The sequence below is a fragment of the Scatophagus argus genome, chromosome 5 (assembly GCF_020382885.2).
Source record: "Scatophagus argus isolate fScaArg1 chromosome 5, fScaArg1.pri, whole genome shotgun sequence".
In the NCBI taxonomy this organism is placed as follows: Eukaryota; Metazoa; Chordata; class Actinopteri; family Scatophagidae; genus Scatophagus; species Scatophagus argus.
Genome location: NC_058497.1, coordinates 26,675,361 through 26,696,550, shown reverse-complemented (window position 1 = coordinate 26,696,550; position 21,190 = coordinate 26,675,361). Strand labels below are relative to the sequence as shown.

The 21,190-nt window shown below is 45.4% G+C and overlaps 1 protein-coding gene across 5 annotated transcripts in view; it reads right to left on the bottom strand.

Moving 5' to 3' along the window:
• Positions 1–988: 988 nt before the first annotated feature.
• plekhg2 (pleckstrin homology domain containing, family G (with RhoGef domain) member 2) overlaps positions 989–21,190 on the bottom strand; it is a 56,098-nt gene continuing 35,896 nt past the window's right edge. For 2 of the 5 annotated variants that reach the window (XM_046390109.1, XM_046390113.1), the window contains 16 exons: positions 19,084–19,234; positions 17,824–17,955; positions 15,721–15,903; positions 15,432–15,524; positions 15,152–15,238; positions 14,451–14,484; positions 14,224–14,316; positions 13,676–13,777; positions 13,246–13,284; positions 12,513–12,520; positions 11,362–11,511; positions 11,004–11,171; positions 8,730–10,641; positions 8,307–8,583; positions 6,764–7,645; positions 989–5,472 (listed from right to left, as the gene is read on the bottom strand). In XM_046390109.1, coding sequence (XP_046246065.1) covers positions 2,913–5,472; positions 6,764–7,645; positions 8,307–8,583; positions 8,730–10,641; positions 11,004–11,171; positions 11,362–11,511; positions 12,513–12,520; positions 13,246–13,284; positions 13,676–13,777; positions 14,224–14,316; positions 14,451–14,484; positions 15,152–15,238; positions 15,432–15,524; positions 15,721–15,903; positions 17,824–17,955; positions 19,084–19,234 — 6,871 coding nt within the window. In that variant the 3' untranslated portion in view covers positions 989–2,912. The remainder of the gene's footprint in view (positions 5,473–6,763; positions 7,646–8,306; positions 8,584–8,729; positions 10,642–11,003; positions 11,172–11,361; positions 11,512–12,512; positions 12,521–13,245; positions 13,285–13,675; positions 13,778–14,223; positions 14,317–14,450; positions 14,485–15,151; positions 15,239–15,431; positions 15,525–15,720; positions 15,904–17,823; positions 17,956–19,083; positions 19,235–21,190) is intronic. The other 3 variants (XM_046390110.1, XM_046390111.1, XM_046390112.1) reach the window with 3 other exon arrangements.

Here is a 21,190-nt window from a genome sequence, read left to right as displayed (position 1 = left end):
CTGCCAAAGCAAATATGGTTCTGCAGTAATGCTGCCCAAACCACATTTTATATCGACAAAAGTAAGTTTGGATTAATGCTTTTAATGAGTGCGTGTTCAAGTCCCAAGAGATTCAAACTGAATGTCTTTGCCAACTGTTGTAAGCATATTTTACATTCTTTTTCCCACTAACTAAAGCAGGCTTAACGTTTTTAATGGTTATGTTTACATAGACTGCTATTAATAAAACCAGATGACATGAGAGCTCTCCAAAAGTGAAGTCCAAACATTTGTGTTGCCCCCTGGTGGTTGGCTACAGTACAGCTCATAAGCCCCTCCCCCACCACGTTGGCAGATGGGACATCAGTCAAGCTAAAAACTCAAAGTACAAGTCAAACAAATCTTTCCCAAAGATGGTTTGTGTCAGCTTTGTCAGTCTGTATTCTAGGTAGCTCTTATCACGCTGATGTTTGTTCAAGAGTTCATTTCTCTGATTAGTTTTGTTTTTATTAGCTATTTGATGCTTTGAAAAGAGTCTGAAACATCATGATTGCTAGCTGAGCGCTGCTCCTGATTGGCTCAGGACTCGACTGCCACTAGAAAATCCATATAAAATGTAAATCCAGTTAGGTTTGTGTATTTATGAAACAGTTTACAAAAATGAAAACCAAGAGAAGTTCCCATCAAAGCTGAGAAACAAAGACGAGCAGTTACCTTGAGAGTCCCAGTGAGAAGGAAACCAAAACTGAAACTGACTTTCTCTTGTCAGGATCTTTAAATACTTGCAGATAAGTTTACAGAACGCCGTAGTTCACTCTGCTGCAGCTTCCTCCCACAGGATGAAAGAGACACCAAAATGAAAGGTGAGACTTCCTCAGACCTCCTGATGGCGGCTGCGTTAGCTGCAGTTCAGCTCGATGACCCGATGGCTGGATGCTATGAATTAACTTACAGTTCAGAACAGCAGGGAAACAGAGCTACGGTAAATAAAAAGCATGAGTCATTTGACTTTGACTTTGCACCACATTCCTTTATTTTCTGAATGTCTCATTGACTCTATGAGGGGTACTGGCTGAAGATTTTGTTAATATTTCCCTTTTCACCAGCACCCTAAAACATTATGTTCTCTCCAGTTTGTCAGCAGCGGCCTGCGGGTACCACACATCTCCGACTTTTATATCTGACCTCCAAATGCTCTGCGACATTTCACGGTTTTTAAAATGTTCTTATTGACTTTAAAAAATAAGGGGGGAACCAAACTTCAAATAATCCATAAAATTGGATTTAAAATTCTGTGCTCTCGTCAGAGCCGCCAGGTGGATAAGAACAGCAGTTTCAGTTGCAGGTTGATCGATTAGTTTCCGAATTTGGTGTTTGACGCATCAATACATCTTAAGAAAGTGGAGCCCCGGGACAGGAGGCTGAGATGAACCTGCAGAATGAGCCCATCTCAGATATGGTAGTTTTGATTTGAAATATTAACAGATGAGTATTTTATATTTTTGCGTTGTTTAATCGTCCTGTCCCTGGTGTGTAAAGGCCTTAAACTGATTCTTTAAAAAATAGTCTGTGCTTTCACTTACAAGAGCGAACAACAAACACTAGAAGCCTTATGCATGAATGTTAATCATATGAAGGCATCGACACGCCTCCTGTGTGTTGCCAAAACTATTTGAGTTTCTGTTTCAAACTCAGTGATGGTCAGGATACAAGGTTTCTGAAGGACGCTGACAACAAGGGAGCGTGAAAAGTCAACAAACCAAACGAGTACATCAACATGAGAGCGAAGCACTGAACACACACAAGTCAAGGCTTGGTCTGAGGTTACAAGACAACTTCCCAGACACGTCATTTCAGACACACACACACACACACACACACACACACAGCTGAGGACACTGTGCAAAATACCAACATTACTTTAAGGATACTAAGTGCCAGAGAGAATAAGACTAACTTCATAAATAAACAATAAAATAAAAACAAATAATAAATTGGTTTAAAAAGAAGATTATTAATAACCACAGTTATCACTAACCATAAAAACACTGGCCTCAGATAGCCAGAGAGCACGATACTAAAAAAAGCAGAGAAACAAAAAAACAACAAAATAATAACAAAAATAATAATACCAATAATACAAGTGTCTGTGATTGTAGAATGAGAAAAAACAGATGTACTCCAGCTCATCAAATGCTATTTGAAAAGTGTCTAAAATGCATTGTTACTCCAAGAAAGGGTCCAGAGCTGTTCAGAAAGTGAACTGAACAACAATGACTTCAGTGTAATCTGATCTTCAGACTGCCACCTCCATCTCTGGACTTTCAGGGTTTTGGGTCCTCATCCAGCAATCATCATCACGGCGAAGTGACTCATTTCCATTTTTTTTTCTTTTTACACTTTATTATATTATTGTCTATTATTTAAAAAATTCCATTAGGATCCATTCCATTTTCCCAAATTGAAAAATATGAGCCATCCAGGTGCAGGTGGATTTTTCTTTCTTGATAGAAAATCTGGGTAATGCCTGCTTATAACCTTTTCAAGAAGCCAACGAGACTGAATTTGTTGGCTTACATATGAAACTGAGGGGAATGTCTTGTACTCAGTGTTGAGAAGGGTTGACATCATTCATTAAGTCCCTCAGATTTCCAAGTCGTCGTTGCTTTTGTTATTTGGGAGAGATCATTTTCAACATGCTGAACATGCTAACATGAGGTTACAAGTCATCATGGTTCATGACATTCCAGGTAAAAACTCCGGAGGTCTGGGTCACCGAAAACCAGAGTAGAAACCAGCAGTGACACAACTTTTGGTGCTCACTTTGTGTCTCGTTGTATGGGGCAAATTTGAAATCTTTTCTAATGTCCTTTTTCTTCCTGTTGCCTTTTCCTTTTCGTCATGTAAGGTGATGAAAGAGATTTTCTTTTCTTTCATAGCCTGTTACAGTTCTGAGGAAGAGGGGGAGGAACGTGTGAAAGTCCATTGATGCTTACTCTTCTCATTACCTGACCTTGTCCAGGTCCTCCGGTCCCAGCCTGCAGGGTTTGGGTCAGGCTGACTTGGGCAGTGCTGAAGGAAGTTATTCGGCCACTTCCAGCGATCTGAAGGTTGACCGTGGTGGCATAACTGGTTTTATGGTTCCCTTGTTTGGTAGACGAGTGGGCACAGGGAAGTGGTGATGAGGGCAAGGCGGAAGGGATTGAGGGCACATGAGGTGTGGTGATGGCAATCTGGACCTGAGACTGTGGTTTAACTTGGGATGGGTAGTTGTGCTGCTGGTAGGGGGCAAGTGGAGGGGAGGTCATGTCAGAGGAGGAGCATGAGGTGGAGAGGTTTTGTTCATGGGAAGGCCGGGCAACATAGGCGCAGATCAGCTGGCTGCGACAATTACCCTCTTCTAGCTCTGGGTCGCCCCATTCTGTTTGACTATCTGATGGAACAGGAGAGGAAAGGAGGGTGTGAGAGACCGAGGAGAGAGAGGGAGAGGAGGCGATGATGGTGGAAGTAGCACTTGTATCAAGGCTATCAGTTCCATTATATTTGTTTGAAAGCTCTCGCACATCTGGCCAGGGCACACTGGTGAAATGTTGCCCACCATGGGTGCCATTTCCTGGGGTAAGCCTGCTAGGTGAGAATGGGGACTGAAGTCCAGTTCGAGGGCTGAGGCAGTATGGTGAGCTGCTGTATGAGGACCATCCACTCCTTGGACTGGTTGGACAGGACTCTTGCTGGTCAAAGGACCCTCGACCACTACCACTAAAACCAAGGGATCTGCGACTGCTGTCTACCCAGGGGCGGTGCAATCCACTAGGGTTGCTCCGAGCTGGACTAGTTGGTGTATCTGCCAGGTTGGAGGAGAAAGACCTACAGAGGGTTTGAGAGGTCGTTTGGGATGCAGGAGGACAGAGTGGAGAAGGAGAGGAGGCTCTTGAACTACGCAATGGGACCAAAGAAGATGAGGAAGTGTGAAAAGAAGCATTGTCCAGAGTTGGTGAGCCTAATGAAGAAGGAAGGGAAGGAGAGGAAGAGCAGGAAGCGTATCTGGGGTTTCTAGGTTGAGGTGCTGCAACATTATTTGTCCAAACATTCACAGACACACCAATAGGAGGCGGGGAAAGGATCTGAGGGCTCAGACATAAGGAAGACAGCCCAGTTGCTGAACTTGCTGATGAGGCCCTGGGAAGTTCCAAAGTGAGTCCTAGCGGGTTATGGGAATTTGCACCTCCTACCCGTGTGCTCCGAGGGTGAGGAGGTTTATTTGCCATGGGGGAGGAGTAATTATGTTGAGGAGGAGGTGGTGAACAGAGGCGAGTGAATGAGGCAGGGTTTGGAGAGGGAGATGGGGACTGAACTCGTGAGCTGGGTTCAGATGCAGAAAAAGGCCGAGCCACACGGTTGTGTGAACCTGACCAGAGGGGATCATGGTGTTGCTGCATTACTGTGGTGTTACTGCTACCATTAGCTAGTGGCATCTTCTGTGAACTTACTGACCAACCACCATTACTGACAGTACGGTTAATACAGCTGCTGGTACTGTTTATACTACTGACTGCAGTGTTTATACAAGCTAAGCTAACATTATTATTGTTGTTGTTTGCATTCCGTGATGAGTCAGTTTTGGAGTGAAGGAATGAAGGCTGAGAGGAAGAGTGAGAAGGGTGGGCAGGCTGATGATGGGCTTGATTCATAGATGGGGAAGGAGAGCACTGGGAAAGTGAGGAAGAAGTGCAAGAGGACAAGAGAGAGGAGGGAGCGCACCTTGATTGTTGGTACCCATCTTTAGTGCACCCAAGATGAGCATGAGCAGACATATTAGAGCTCTGCTGACTTGGAGGGAGTTTGGGTGACGGGGTCTGCCGTCGCAGAGGGGCAGGGCTTTCGTTGACTGAGGTTATGGATGGGGCTTGTTGCTGGGTGGTGTTCTTTCTTGCCATACTCTGACTGATAGACTGGCTAATACAGGAGGCAGCTAAGGATTTGCTGAATGCAGAGGAAGAGGCGATGGGGGAGGAGCATGGAGGAAAACGGAGAGAAGAAGCTGCTGTAGGGGAGGAGGGAGGACCTGATCTTATGGATGAAGATTTCCCAGTGGAAGTGGAAGATGGAATGAAAGCTAATGTGGGGGTAGGAGAGGAGGCGGGGGGAGCCTGCACTGAGGAACACCTCCCAGAAGAGGGAGAGAAACAGGGAAGAGTCCTGTAGTCAGAGTTTAGGGCGGTATCTCCAGCAGATACAGGGGTGGGCGAGGATGCTAGAGCAATCCTGCTTGGTGATGAGGAAGGAAGTGCTTGGACAGTGGAGGAGGAAGGTGGAGATCTAATGGGAGAAGGAGAGCAGTGTCTGAGGCTGGGTCTGAATGCTGAGGGGGCTGCTGTGAGGCCTGTGTCCTGGCCAGGTATGGCGATGGCTGGGTTAGATCTCTCCACCAGGCTGGGTGTCTCCAAGGAGGGTCTGGAAGACGGTAAGCCCTGTTGGTTCAGTTCCTTGGATCTGACGGAGAAGCACAGATTAAAAAAGAGCAAAACTTAAATAGTTTATTAGGATGATTTCTGATTGCTACTGTCTGAGTTATATCTTAGTTTCTCTTCTGTTTCAGAGAGTGCGTACAAACAGTGTTTAGAGTGATGTAAAGGACAACATGACAAGAGCTGCATAATCATAAACCATGGCAGCAGTACCCATAAAGCTATTTGACATGAAGCTTCAAGCCTGGTTTAGATCTCAGTGGATGAAACAGAAACAATCTGAATTATTTCCATTTGGGATTTAGTTCCAGTATTATCTGCAGAAGGAGAAAAAGATGCACTCTCAGAGCTTGTCTCAAGCCAGGATGAAACTGATAAAATGGAAAGTAAGACACTGCATGCATAAGAGCGATTTCTCATGTTGAGGTATGGAAATAATAGGGGCATTTAATAATAAATACAAATACTTGTGGTTTTCGAGTCAGTTAGTTTCATCTTTGTTGTAAATTCCTGTAGTTGTTAATATTTTCCTAACTTTAAATGCATCAATTACTTCTTAAATTTTGTGACAGGATAAATCTGATTTAGGCAGAACTCTTGTCAGCACATGTGCAGTATGATCTAGTGCTCCCGTCATTATATGAGAAATCGTCTATAATGGAAAAGGATAAGAAATAAACAAGAGTAATGCAAATGTTTTTGCCTGGGACTCAAAATGTTTAGTTGAGATCTCCATGTAAAGGGCCAAATGTACACAAATAAACCTCAGCTTCTATGCTGCTGTTCATGTTTTCTAGCTGCTCATTTTGCATTAGCTTGGCAAACCCTAAAGTTGCTCTCAGGCGACACACATGCTAAGAGCTGAAGGGAAACAGAACACTAACCAGTGAGGTGGCTGAAGGCAAATTTACTAACAAGCCAAGGTGACATTCTGTATTGTATTATCACTCACTGGCATGAGCAACAACTCAAAGCAACTCTTACACCCATGCTTAAAACAACATTTGAACTATACTATACTATACAAACAAGTCTGGACAGGAGCCTAGAGAATGAGCCAAACCTAATTTGTGCAGCTAAGCTTTTGATTTCAAACTCAAATTGATTGCAAATTAATTACAATGATTTTAATAGTCTTGTGTGGTACTGAAATTAATTAAAAAAAAAGACATCTGGGCAGGACTTCATTCTATATTAGGACAGGGTTACACTGAGATCAGGGTTTAGGATCAGCTTTATGTAGAATAAGGAGATTCTGCAAATTAGTGAACTCTTTGCTGAACAACATAACTGTTAAGAAGCTGCCAGGGACATACCTATGTTCATCTGTAGAGGTGTTATTCACATTCCTGGTGTTACACAGAACCCGTTTCCCCATTGTTTTGGGCAGGTCAGGTGGTCTCTGGCTGGTGAATGTTGGTAAAAAGTCTACAGACTGCACTGATGGAGAGCGTGGTTGGGTGAGACATGGTTCTGAGTTTTGGGCACCTAACCATGGACCTGATGCTGCCTGTCCTCTTGCTCTGTGATCCTCCAGATCTTCTGTGACCTGTGAGGGGTCAAAGGTCATGTGCAAAGGCTGATTCAGGGGTGATGCAACAACCAGTTCACTTGCGGAGCTGCAATAAGTTGGCCCTTCTGTGAGGATCACTGTTGAACCTTGTGGAATCGAACTGGTTTGTGATGAAGAGTAACTCACACCAAACTTTGTCTCATTTAAATGCTTCTGCTCACTTGGGGGTTCATCTTTCTTTGGCCTTTCAGAGGCCCCCAGGGTTGTGGGGCCTCCCTCAACCAGGTAAAGTAATGCCCTGTGGGCCTGCTCTCCGGCCAGTTCTGGTCGAGGCTCTGTTGGAGCCTGGCTCTGAGTAGATGCTACTAGCAGGACCAGCTCTCCCGGTGACGCCTCTCCATGCATGGGTCCTGCATGAACACTCTTAAAATCTTTGGTTAATGTATCTTTGTTGTCAGTATGTTCTGTGAAAAGTTCATATTCTGGTACATTTTTATCTTGGGTAGCTGGTAAATCCTGCTGCACAAGATGTTTGTCCTGTTCATCTCCATCTTTGGAAATTTCCCCCTGTGGTATGCTGTGAGCAGGGGGACTCGGCTCATAGTGTGCTGGCTGCGCACTGACGTTTACAGATGTTGAGTATTCTCGGATGGGGTAAACTGGGCATTCATCACTCAGCTCTGACCTGCAAAGAACCGGGAAACGAAGGAAAGGGGGTGTTTAGTCTGGACAGTAAGATTCCTACTGTGAAATTACACAAATGAAAATGTACATGAAGGATAAAGGCAGATGCAACTGTATGTGATACTGAGATCAGCAGAATTGTATCTTAAGCTGCACTTTCCCTAATGGGCACCAAGTTCTGGTTCCCTAAAAAAATATATGGGAAATAGGAAACCTGCCAATCAAATCTGTCTTGATTATATTTTCTTAACAAAAAGCTTGGGTCTCTCTTGCAAATTCCGCCTTTTCCAGAAAGCTTTATTATTTGCTCAGTAATATGTCAATCATTCTATCACACTTAGCAGTGGTGGCTGAAACCAGCTTGTCCCATTTCAGCTTCCTAAAGTTCTGTCCCTTTACTTTGAGCTAATTTTGCTGTTTTGTCATTTACCACCCATTTATGTAAGCATTTCTCCCTTCTGGATCTGAATAAACTTCCCTGTTTTGATTCAAAGCCTTGTCTCTCAGCGTGGAAGAGGCAGAGCTGTAGTCCCTGTACTCTGTGACTCTACAATCCCAGGTCACTGCTGATGTCAAGAGGCTGTCACTAGCAGAGCAGCTCACAGTGGAGCTTTAATTCAAGTTGTGTTTTGAGAAGATGTCTGGGTGCTTTAGAGGTATACCTGGACTTGTGGCTGTTAGCCTGGGCCAGACTGGGTGACTGATCTCTTAGCAGGGTGGATGGTTTTTCCTCTGGTATGGGGGAAGTCTGGAAGTTGTCACCCACTCTACAGTCCACACTGGAGTGTCTTTCTTTAGTCAAGGCGGAGATGAAGTCCCTGGGCCTGGAGAGGGTGAATGCATTTGTCTGGTGGTGACAGGACAGATTCAGCTGCTCTTTCATAAACACATGACCAGACAGCAGAGGTTCACAGGGGGGCACCATTGTCTCCTGGAAATCTGGAGAACAACAGAGAACACATAACTCAGTAACAGATCATAACTGACCACAAAGTTCTTAGAGATAGCTCTAAGGGTGAAAGGTTGGCCAGTCTGATGGTCTGAATCTCCAAGACACTCCAACTCATTGAAGAAGGGCAACCTACCATTTGTCGGACTCTTGATTATCCTTTCCTCGATCATTTGGTCCTCCCGACTCATGGTTTGGGTCTCAGGTTGGCTGTAAGTCTTGAGCTGGTTTGGGATTTTAGGTTGGATCTGTGATGGCTGTCTAGCTTGTGTTATGCTTTGGTTCTGAACTTTGGCCTCTGAGTGAGTTTGGGTTGCATGTTTGGTCTCTGCTTGGGTATCGGATTGACTGTTTTCCATTTGGTATTGTGTTTGCTGCTGATGTCCAGTTGGGGTCTGTGTACGAGTCTGAGATTGAAGGTGAAGCGTCTGACCTTTAGTTTGGGTCTCAGTTGAATGTCCAGGCTGTCTCCTTGAGTTCCATGATGGGTTCCGTGTAGTGCTGGCCCGTTTCTGATGCAGTGGGACCTTCATAGTGCTGGCTTTGGTGCTATACATCTGGGCCAGTGTTTGGACCTTGCTCAGAATACGCTCTGAGTTTTCCATCAGCACAGGGTCCACCACTGGACTGGCCTCAAATAACCCAATACCAGCTACATCCGATCCCATGGCCTCAAACAAGGCCCGGTTTGCGGTGACAATTCTGGAATGATGGGACCATCGACCCACTCTTATCTGACTGGGAAGGCTCTCAAGGTTCCTGCTGGTCTTTGCCAGGTCTCTGTGTTTATTTTTAGTCCAAGAGGACTGAGTTTTGGTCTCAGTCTTCTGACACTGTTTTGTAAGTGGCAGAGATTCTCTAGAGGTTTCCTTGTGGCTTCCATTTGGTTCTGCTGGGTTTGCATGGTTGGGTTCATGTCCATTCAAAACACTTTGGTTTCCAGCGTTGATTCTGGTTCCAGGTGGTCCCTCTACTTGTCCAGTAGCCACATCACTTGTCTCCCCTCTTTTCTTTTCCTCCAGTACTTCCTTCAATGGTCCTCTGCAGACCTTTCCATTTCTGTGCTGTAAGTCAGCCTCTGCTCCAACTGTTTTTGGATTGGACTGCAGACCCACTTGGTTTAGGGTCTCCTTGTCCTGCATGACAGCAAAGACTGGGCCCTCCGGATCAAAATCTATTGGTTTATCTGCCTGTCCATCATTCTCCGCATCTGCTGAGAGCAGAGTAGGGGAGGAGATGGGACAAGTCAAAGAATGGGTCTCTGTCTGCTGATCAGTTTCTGTATCAACTGATTCAGGTGTTTCACAGTTGGATTGTCCACCCTCTGGCTCCCCCTGGTTTCCACCCACATCAAAACGCGATACAGACTCCTTCACCAAGCCAGATGGGATTTGTGAGAAACTGTTTCTCCTTCTCGATGCCACTCCTTCATCCTGTTCATCTTCTTCCTGTGCTTCATCCTCCTCAGCCTTGGCTGCTGCCTCGTAGTAACTCCTGATTTTCTCAATGATCTTCTTGTCACGTTTGGTGAGGTGGGAACCTCCTATGAGTGGCTGAGGTCTTTGGATGGGGTGAAGGAGATTTGCGGAGGAGGTGGTGTCCTCAGTGTTCACCTCTTCCCTGGGTAAGTGACAATTACTGCTGTTCTCTCTTCCTTCCTCTGCTGGGATGGAGGGATGAGGATCTGATGTTGGGGCAGAGATGATGTTGTCTCCCTCTCCTCCATTCCCCGTTTTCTTCTCTTCTTCCTCTTTTTCTTCAACAACTGCTTGGGTCTCTCCACCAGCTTCCACTGCCTTTTCCACTTGACTTGTTGCATCTGGTATTTCTTTTATTTCATTTGTAGCTGTCTCAGCCTCAAATCCAGTTTCCTGTCCGGTTAGACTTTGGAGGGTGCAGTCATTCTCCATATCTGCTCCTTCTTGATCCTGTTGCATTGTGGGTCTTTGCTCTGGGCTGCATGGGCGGGCAAATGAGGGCAGTGGACAGGTGAAGTTGCTCTGGTCAGATGGAGGCTGATTCTCTTTGAGTTGATCCAAGATCTGCTCCTGGAAAAAGAAAAGTAAGATAACTACTATGAATTCTGGTGTGAATACAAGCAGTATTTGTACATGTGGTATTAAGAGAGTATAATGTGTAAAAAAGTGGCATCTTCTGTTTCATTATTTCAGTCGATTAAAGTGTGGTATGTACAACTCTTTGGACTGGACAACAATACTGGCAATTACAAGTCAATTCATGGTCCCAAGAGGTTCAGTTCTAATGGTTGACTTTTCCACAGGTGGTTTGATCAGGCGCTTACATAAAGGAAACACGACCACCTAAGAGGCACATTTCCATTAAATTTGCGTAGTCTATTCCTGAACTCCACACAAGGTGCAGAGTAGGGCAGAGTAAAGTGTGTTTTAACCGTTGTGTCGGTGTGAATGGCAGCAAGTCCCTCTCTGGCTCTGCTCTGGTTGATGAACTCCAGGATCTCTTCTGTGATGGACAGGGTGGGAGGAGAACTAAGGGGGGTCAGCTCCAGTTCCTCCTCTTCATCTTCCTCCTCATCCAAACATTTGAATGTTATAAGGTACTATTAGTGTTAAACAAGCACAAGTATTTTTTCGTAGTACAAGATTAAGCCAGTTCATTTTTATTAATTTTCAAAATTTATTAACATCAGTCTGAGTCCTGTTTTCAAATGTATATCTCTATATGCCAGCATCTAATCTCATAATGTTATTTAATGTCTTCTGTTTTCAAATCTAATGCAGGTAAAATACCTCTTCCTGTTGGTTTGGTCGCAGCTGTGGGGTCAGGCCTCGGTCGGGCCTCTCAGCCTCCACCTCGATGACGGAGGATGCGAGTGTGCTGCTGCTGCCTGCTGAGCCCAGACTGTCTGCCTGGCACAGCTCGCCTTCGCTGCCCGCCTGCTGCAAACACAACATCAACACACGCATGAAGAGCCAACGTGATCAGGAGGCCACTTTTCACCTCTGAAGAATGTGAACTGAACTGAAACCTTTTCATTTGCAAACTCGTGCTGTATCGCTACACTTTACTGAACAATCCCACATGTGTGAAGCTGCATTTCCTGTAGATTTCCCTACCTGTGGTTATGTCCCACCCCAACATCTTGCTTCAAGTGGGAATACGTCACAATCTACCATCATTTTTTATACACGATGTTTCTTTGCTCCCAGGCGCCTGACGTGGCAGCCCACTGCTCCTGTGTGTCTCCCCACATGTTGCATGTGGTGTGTGTGTTTCAGTCAGTGATGGGTTAAATGCAGGGAAGTAATTTCCCAGCTTGGGATTAATAAAGTATAATAAAGTTAAAAATTAAAATTAAATAAACAATATAAGATAAAGCTTTATTGGTCCTGCAGTGGGGAAATTCTCAGTGTCACAGCAACACAAGGATAGCAAATTAAGGTGCAAACAGAATCATTTTTACACTAGTTTTCCCGTACAAAAACACACACAAAAGTATTTACAGTATGGTGCAATTATTAACGTTATTAACAATAAGAAGTTATTGCTATTGTACTTAGGAAGTGGTGGATTATTACACAATGAGTTATTGAGTTACTGAAGTTCAGTTTGTGTAATTAGTTTGAGGCTGCAATCAGACATTAAATACAAGTTGTTTCTGTTATTTAATGACCCTCAGAATGGGACACATTATTAAATAAAGTGCAGTGGTTTTTTTGTATGAAACATACAGAACAATATTTATCTTTTAAAGCTAAGCTTATAGTGTGAATTACAGCTGGCGCAAAATACCAAAACTCATATGAACATGGCAGGAGTCTTTGACAGCAGTGGCGGGCCGTGCATTTGGTACGTGGGCCTTCAGATCACACACAATTTCATGGAACAAATATTAGAATTTAGGTTGTAAATGTAGGAAAACCCAGGAACACCACCTTACCTTCAAGGCTGCAGGATGCACAGAGTTGGTGGATCGAAGAGGAGGGTGATGAAGATGAGGATGTGTGGGAGAAGAGATGAAGAGATGTTATCAGTCTGTCTGACAGGAATTTAACAACTCAGCACACACACAGTCTGTCTCATAAAGCCACATGAAACCTGGTCTCTGCACCGCTGAGCCAAAAAAACCACTGCTAGAGACCCTTTAATAAAGGTGATAATAGAGATCCAGACATCATCGGCAAAGCTTTGAGCTTTGAGCTTTTTCTTCATCTCTGCAGCAGTGAACGCTCAGCTCATCTTTTCATGCAAATATGTCTTATGAAAACATCCTTGATTTAAGTGCTGCCATTTGGTGGCATCATTTGGAGCCAGAGCCTGTCAGTAGTGGTCAGGAGGTGGAACTGCGGTATCGAGTTCCCATCCCATCTGAGTCCCTTTTTATGGCATCAAATAACTAATTAAAACAAAACTGATCAGAAAGATGAACAAACATCAGTGTGATAAGAACAACCTAAAATTACAGAAACTAAAATTTATTTGATGTGTACTTTGAGTTTTTAGTTTGGCTCATGTCCCATCTGCTAACATGGAGGGGGAGGGGCTTATTAGCTGTACTGCAGCCAGCCACCAGGGGGCCATCCAGGTGTTTTGTGTTTACTTTGGAGAGATCTCATGTCGTCCATCTCATATTTACTTTTACAGTCAGTGGTTTGAATGTGTTACTTTCTCACCATGGGGATGAAATGCTGCTTCGATGTCTTTAGCTGGAGCTGGAAAAAGAAACAAAGGCTCAGGACTATGGCAGCTTATCGTCTGCTAAAACAACAGCACTGTAACTCCTTTCATATTAAGAATGATTATTGGACAGTACAAAATGGGCCTATAAAAACAAGAAACAACTCGAGAAAAGTTTTTCTTTTCAGGTTATTCAGAGGAGAAATGTTCATGATCTCACGAAGGGGCTCAGCTGAACATCTGGACATGAACTTGTGCTTTCTAACCTCCACCTCACCCACAACCACCTTGGTTTCTACACCAGAAGAACTCTTTTTCTTCATTCTCCTCCATGAGTCACCTGATCAGCAGCCTCATCCTACATATCAACATTCATGAGGTGCTCTGCATTGACCATTTATGGTTGAATGTGGACCGTCGGTCTACCTGACTGCCTCCTGGCGCGTCTGTACGGCAGGTTTCCCTCCAGCAGCAGCGGTAAGCTCTTCCTGGACTTCTCAGGTGTGTACATCAGCAGCTCTGGAGGCTCTGGAGGGACAAACAGAGTGCTGCTGAGTTAACAGCAAAGACTATTTTGCATTTTGTTTGTTATTCTTCTATGAATAAATCTGTTCATCTGCCTTTCACAGACATCAGCTTTTATTTAGCTTGCAGCATTGTTCACTATTTGTTACTCTGTTATCTTTAGCATGTATGTAAAGGCAACAAGTCGCTCTGAGGGACACTTTGCACTTCGTGTCTACTCATTTAAGGCTTTTCCTGCGCCACTTAATGCCTTCATGTTTGTGAGTTTTATGTTAGGGAAGCTAAAGCCGACTTTTGGTTCTCCCAGAGGACATGAGCACCTGTCTCCTGGGTCAGGGTCCCGTGTTTGACACCACCTGACATTTTTTCTCTAACATCCATGTGTAAAATGGCATGCAAAACATCACGTTTTCTTTTTGTTTCTTGTCAAGAATAAAAAGTCGACTAACCCTGACCTGATTGGCGTCTGCCCCTGTGGTAGCTGTGGATATCGTCCAGTCGCGAGGGCGTGGAGGTTTTCTTTTCCTGGTCAAACTGAGGAGCTGAAATAGAGGAAGTGATGTCACTCCATCTGCACAAACAGCTATTTGTTTTTCATTCAGCAACAGGTAAAACTGGCAAGAAGAGCAATCTGACACAACAAAAGCTGGCAGAAATTCAGTGTGTGTCAACTCACACTGACAGAAGTTGTCTCCCAGGACCTGCCTCGCCTGGAGAAGAAGAATGACAAAATATTCTTCAGTCAGATGACTTGTAAGAGACAGAAGAGAAATTTCATCCTAAATCCACCAAAACCAGTGAGGTGGATTAACATAATCACAATAAGAGGAACCATTTGAGTGAACTTTCTGACAGTCAGAGTCTGATTGGGAAAGGAGCCCAGTCAGTGATCCACATGTGGTTTTGGTAAAAAGAAAATCACTTCAGTTTTCACGCTGAAACTGAAGAAGAAGGTGTGAGTTCTCCTGATAATTAAACACAACGCTGACAGATTCATTCAGGAAATATTTGGTCTTTTTCTTGCTTTTTATTGGTGAACTCGATTATTTATTGACTGTGGAGGAGTACAGTTATCCAGCAGGGATCAGGACTGCGGGGGTTTTCAGTGCACTAAAGCGTCTGTGTGGATGACCAGCAGGGGGCAGCAGAGACCAGCACAAAAAGACTGGTGTCCTATTGCCAGCCCTGCCACTACAACCAGTATTACTGTTAATACAAGTGTTCCAGCTACTGCAAAACTATGATTAATACACAGTCCGCTAGTAGTGCTCCTTATATTTCTGCTTAAAATATTGCCCGTACTGCAGGAATACTACTATAGTTGATGCTCCTTCACACCTCCCTCCCTTCCTCCCTCCTTCCCTCCTTCCTCCTTACCTTCTGTGGGAGTGAAGCAGGATGGTTTTCTACGATCAGCCTCTTGAGGTAGTGAACCCACAGTCTCTTCTCCTCCTGGTTCTTTGTCTGCAGTAACAATACCAGTTTTAAACCAGTAACACGGAGGACTGACGTACTTATCTCCTGTCTCTTTATTCCTAAATGAAGTCCTAACCCCAATTATTAAACTGCTAAGAAAGAATGTGAGCTTCTGTCACACGGAGTCTCAGGCCAGACTACGGACGGATCTGACTTGAGGTGACTTCGCTCCAAGCCTCACCTGCACGACGTGCTGCTGTTTGGGGATGGTCTGATCCGACACTCTGAAACACAGAGGATCCTTCAGCGTCTCCACCAGCAGCAGATTACAACACTGCAGCACAGAAAGAAACACAAGGTCAAAAACGCAGAAAGAAGTTTTAGAGCCGCTTAAAGGAAGGAGCCAACCTGCAGTTTAGTCTTGGTTTTCTTGAGCCGTGAGCATCAGTCAGTGTCAGAGTTCAGGAGACAATCAAAGTAAAGGGCTTCACAGGATGTCCAGAAGAACAAATGAAAGCAGGCAAACGTACAAATATGTGTGTGCTGTAGACGAACTGTTCCAGCCTCTTCTTGGCGATCAGCAGCATCTTATCAAACAGGAAGAAGGCTCTCTCCTTCTTCACTCTGTGGACCTTAAAGGAACCTTCCAGAACCAGCTCTCCGAAACCGCTAAGGTCCGGCCCGCTCCAGTTCACCAGCAGGGCCTCAATTTCCTGTGAGGAGGTGAAAGGTCCACAGGTTAATCAGAGGACAAACTCTCCAAACCCCTGAAGGTCCTGGTCTGTACAACGAGCCAGCAAATATTCAATACAAAGTCTTCTTCTACCTTCTACTGCCCGTAAATCAGACCATCACATGACAAACTTAGGAACCACCAGAACCACTAAGTTCTGAACAGCTCCTGTTCAGACTCCCTGACAGGACAGGAAAGGCAGAGACAAACAGGACAGAACTTTTGTGAAAAATAAAACAATCTTCCCTTTCTGGCCCAGTGTGAACGTTTCCTCTCCGGTCTCAGCTGCTTAGGGGTCAAAGGTCAACACCTGTGCACTTCCTGTTACCCAACAGCAGTGAAAATGTCCCAAAACTGATCCAGAGTACAAAGGAAAAGCATGGAAGACTCAGAATGATCTAAACCACCAGATGAAGTCTTCTCAAAACAACAGAAATTCATCACCTTCATTGTTTACTTCAGCCCAGCTGCACTTCAAATGATGAAGGCTGTGAATTTTTACAAACCAATTACCTCCTAAATCAATAAATCACGTCTACACACAGACCAACCAGGAACGTGAGACCAACCTCCAGACCCAAACCTATAATGCAAGCCACCTTTAGACCGAAAGTCCTAAAGCAGTCCAGAGATACGAGTCCGTCCTCATCAGGAAAACAGCCGGTCTGTTCAAACCACCCAAATTCACCCTCACTGTAAGGCAGCGACCTCTAGTGGACGAGACCAACATGGCAGACTACGGGTTGTTTCTTTTTCATTTAATTTATTGTCTTCACTAACTAACTAACCCTAATGCTTCAACTTCGTCCACCTTGCACATCACCCAGAGCGTCACACAGGGTGCGGGTGCTGGTGGTTTGATGCATCTTTGAACTGAATTTACCTGAAATTTCTAAAAGGGAACGTGAGAGAAAACCCTGTAAAACTGTGTTGAGCCTCAGCGGGAGATGAGACAAAGTCCATACACACACACACACACACAGGTGAGGTCTGAGGTCGGTAAGCCAACACGTCCATGTGTGATGGAACAACTTAATAACATGTTCCTGTGTGTGTAATGATGTGAACACGTGTTGGGGAAGTTGAGGAATGCAGCAGTTTGTAGAGTTGGACACCTAAAGGTCGACCAGCTGACCTCCAGCTGCCCGCCTGTCTCTTTACAGGCCTGAAGGTGCAGCTCCGCTAGCTGCTCAAATCCTCACAGTGCGTCAGAAAGAAAGACAAATGGCTCAGCTTCCAGTCCGAAATCCTCTATACCGCTTATCCAACAGGGTCACGAGGGGGTGGAGCCTGCCCCAGCTGACTACAGGTGAGAGGCAGGTTCACCCTGGACTGGTCGCAGAGATAACCACTGCACCACCTTCGCCTACTGTTTGTCTTCAGTAGGAACCAGACAGGATGTCAGACCGAGACAGACTGGGAGACGAACTAGCATGTCCTGTGGGATTTGTTGACAATAAGACAAATATCGCCAGCCTTCTTCTGAAGCACATCCACAAATCAAATATTTAAATAGTAGAATTATTGATATTCACTGTTCTCTTTATGTGACAAAGAATGCGACAGCATAAAGTTTCCTGTTCAGAGAAAAGCTTCACGCAAACACACTCAGACTTTGAAACGGGTTCCTCAGGGAACCTTCTGAGATCCTCTGCAGTTATAATCTGAGAGTATACAAAACAGTTTTAATAAGATTTATTATATTAGCAAAGCATTTTAAGAGAAACATAATTTCCAACAGATTTGTGACTAAAGCTCATTTAGAGTGAAAACTGTGTGGCGTTCACTTACTAATGAATAATCTCTGACGGCACTTCCATACATTACTTCACGCCATCTCAAAATAAGTGATGTGGTGTAAATGCTGACAGGTAGAGAACAGTTCCAGGTGTGTGCTCACCTGGAGGCGTACTGCATGTTCCTGTTTCCTCTTCATGTCGTTGATGTACCAGGCGACCGCCGTCATGGTGATGATGGCATCCTCGACGACCTCGTATCCGGGGTCGCTCTTGTCAAAGTGCTTGGAAAGTTCCTGAGAGGAGACGAGACACTTGAACGTAACTCGTGTGTGAAATCGAGAAGAAAACGACGTCGGATCCAACTGCCGTTTATGTGTAATCACTGAATGGATTTATTCAGACATGAGAACGACTTAATAAGTTTATCTTTAACACATTTATGAGCACAACGTTCTGGAAAGCAATGAAGAGAAAGAAAAATAAAGAACGACAGAACAACCTAACCAGCTGACAGAGCAGCTCATCACGGAAAACAAGACCAGCCGAGGACTATGGGAAAACCCCAACACACGTCTGATCAGTGTTTAGACTGGCCACTGCAGACAGAGCAACACACAATGATCCAGACCAGAACAGAAACCAGACCTTGCTCTCCTCTCAGAGGTGGGCTTGGACTGGGACCAGTGAAGAATCTCAACAAGTTTATTGGGAAAAGCTGCATGTGTGTGTCCCTGTGCGAGTGTGTTTCTGTGGATTTGAGTGTGTGTTGTTGTGTTTTACGGACGTCACAGCTGAATATCTTGGGATGATTTGTAAAGGCTGTGAGTCAGGATCCAAGAGAGAACTGGACTTGATTACAGACTTAATTAAACACGCTATTACCATTACGGGACCTGCAGCAGGTCCGAGCCCAGAGACGTCCGCTGAGGAGCCAGAACGAAAATTTTGGGTCGTCTTTTCTGAACGTCTTTTAACGTTGACTGCTGATGCCCACGTGACATGATGACGGAGTTCAAAATGAGCGTTTTTACGTCATTACGTCATTGGCCCTCGTCTGACGTGATGATGTCACATCCTTGTTTTATTGGACCCTTCAGATGTGAGCTGACGTAAGACAAGCATGTGGGAAGCACACTGCAGCCGTTCATCGTCACAGTCATAGAGGGGACACACTGAGAGGTTTGTGTCCTCAGCTGTCCTCAGTCCCCACCCCGCTGCTTCATCAGTATTTAAAAATTAAAACTCAGTTTTAGTGTCAGTAAACAAACCAAAGATTCACGAGCTACACCTGCGTACACCTTTTCCTCAGAGGCCTTACTGTATCAGAAGGTACTTCAGCCATTTCATGTAGTATCAAAGGCAATGCCGTCAACAGCTGCTGGTATCTGAGGTACTACATGCAGTATTATTTGCAGTATCACCTGTAGTAGCAGGTGGTATTTGAGGATTCTCTGCACTGGTTTGAGCAGGTACGTCTCCAGAGGTAACGAGTGGTTCAAGGTCGTCTGTCTCTCCTGGAAGAAACGAACCAGACTCTGGTTTTTCATACATTCCCTCAGCACGGCCACCGAACTGTGGAGAGAGACGGGGGGAGACGGGGAGAGAGGGGAGAGAGGGGAGAGAGGGGAGAGAGAGACGGGGGGAGACGGGGAGAGAGAGACGGGGAGAGAGGGGAGAGAGAGACGGGGAGAGAGGGGAGAGAGAGACGGGGGGAGACGGGGAGAGAGGGGAGAGACGGGGAGAGAGGGGAGAGAGAGACGGGGAGAGAGGGGAGAGAGACGGGGGGGAGACGGGGAGAGAGGGGAGAGAGACGTGGAGAGAGGGGAGAGAGGGGAGAGACGGGGAGAGAGACGGGGAGAGAGGGGAGAGAGAGACGGGGAGAGAGGGGAGAGAGACGGGGGGAGACGGGGAGAGACGGGGGGAGAGAGAGACGGGGGGAGACGGGGAGAGAGGGGAGAGAGAGAGACGGGGGGAGACGGGGAGAGAGGGGAGAGAGGGAAGGGAGGGAGTGGGAGAGAGAGTGGAGAGATTTACTGATTGAGTGATATTATGAACTATGAACCAGAACCAATGAAGACTAATGACTTGTGTTCCATTATTACATTAAAATATGACATTCATTATGGGTGAAAATGTTCTGGATTGTACTCTTCAGGGACTTCAGCAAACCCTGAGGTGAACATGTTGAACCGCGTTCACCTGTACAGGTGAGGATTTGAGCCCCCACACTCTCTCTTAGCTCTGTTCTAACCGTTTTTAGCCGCTGCCACCTTCGCTCTTGGGAAGGCGGCGACACTTTGGGCCACACTGTTCGGCGGTTTCGGTGAGGCCCTCGCGCTCTGGGCCAACTCTTGGTGATGAACCTGAAGCAACTTGTCCACACGATCTGAGGGTCCTATGAGATGTCCAACTCGAGGAAGACAAAACATGGAGGAGCCTTCTAATTCAAGACAAATGGTTGTTTATGTCCTGTGGTAGGTTGAGCCTGTTGTTTTTTGTCTCCACAGGACACAATTTTGGACAAGCACAGGATTCAGGATTCAGTAAGAACCGAACGGGAGAGTTCAGCCATCAGCTCCTCCAGTGAACATTTATCACATCGAGACAGCAGGGGGAGAAGATGATGCAACAGCAGGAGGTGAGAAGGGACAAAAAGGAAGGAGGGATGGAAGAGGAGGTGAAGAAATGATGGAGATGGAAGAGATTATGAAGGGATTACGAAGCAGGAAAAGGACTCCACAGCTGTTTGGAGCTTTGACAAACATTCATTACAAGTTCAGGGAAAAAAGAGAAAAGGAGAAGGAGCCAAAGTGACGAAGGAACGTTTCCACAACAGTTCATCAAGACTGAAACAACGAAAAGGAGGAAAGCAAGAGGAGTAACAGAGAAGACAAAGACGCATAAAGGAGTCGAACAAAGACAGAAACAAACCGAAGCAAAAAAGAATCTGACGGTGCCTTGATGACGGAGGAGAATCTCAGCTGCTTCGAGTCCTTTCACAGAGTTTGGGGGAAATGAAGTGAGGACGGAAAGACGTCCACATGGTGGAGACACGAGAGGAAAACGGGGACAGTGGAGGTGGTGAGAGGAGGAGGTGATGGAGGACATAGGAGCCTCCTCAGCGGCTGAATCTGCTAACATAATTCATCACAGCATGAAGCCAAAGAATGTTGGACACCAGTCATCAGACAGGAAGGAGGGAGGAGAGAGGAGCAAAAAGGGAAAGAGAGCAGAGAAGAAGAAAGGGAGGTCAAACAATAGGAGGTCAGGGGAACGACGGGGAGGAGGGAGGAGGGAGGAGGCGCGTTTCCTCCAGATAGACGTTAATCACTGAGGCAGCAGTAATGTCTTCTGCAGACTCATTGCTGATGTGAAGTCAGAAGCCGTCAAACAGAAACAAACCCTTCGAATTTATCTGCAGATTTCAGATGTGTTTCGAAAGCTAAAATTTAAGGCACAACCATCTCACAGAAATGAAGTGTGAAACACGACCCCAGAAAGTCCGCACAGCTGCGAAACACGTCGTGA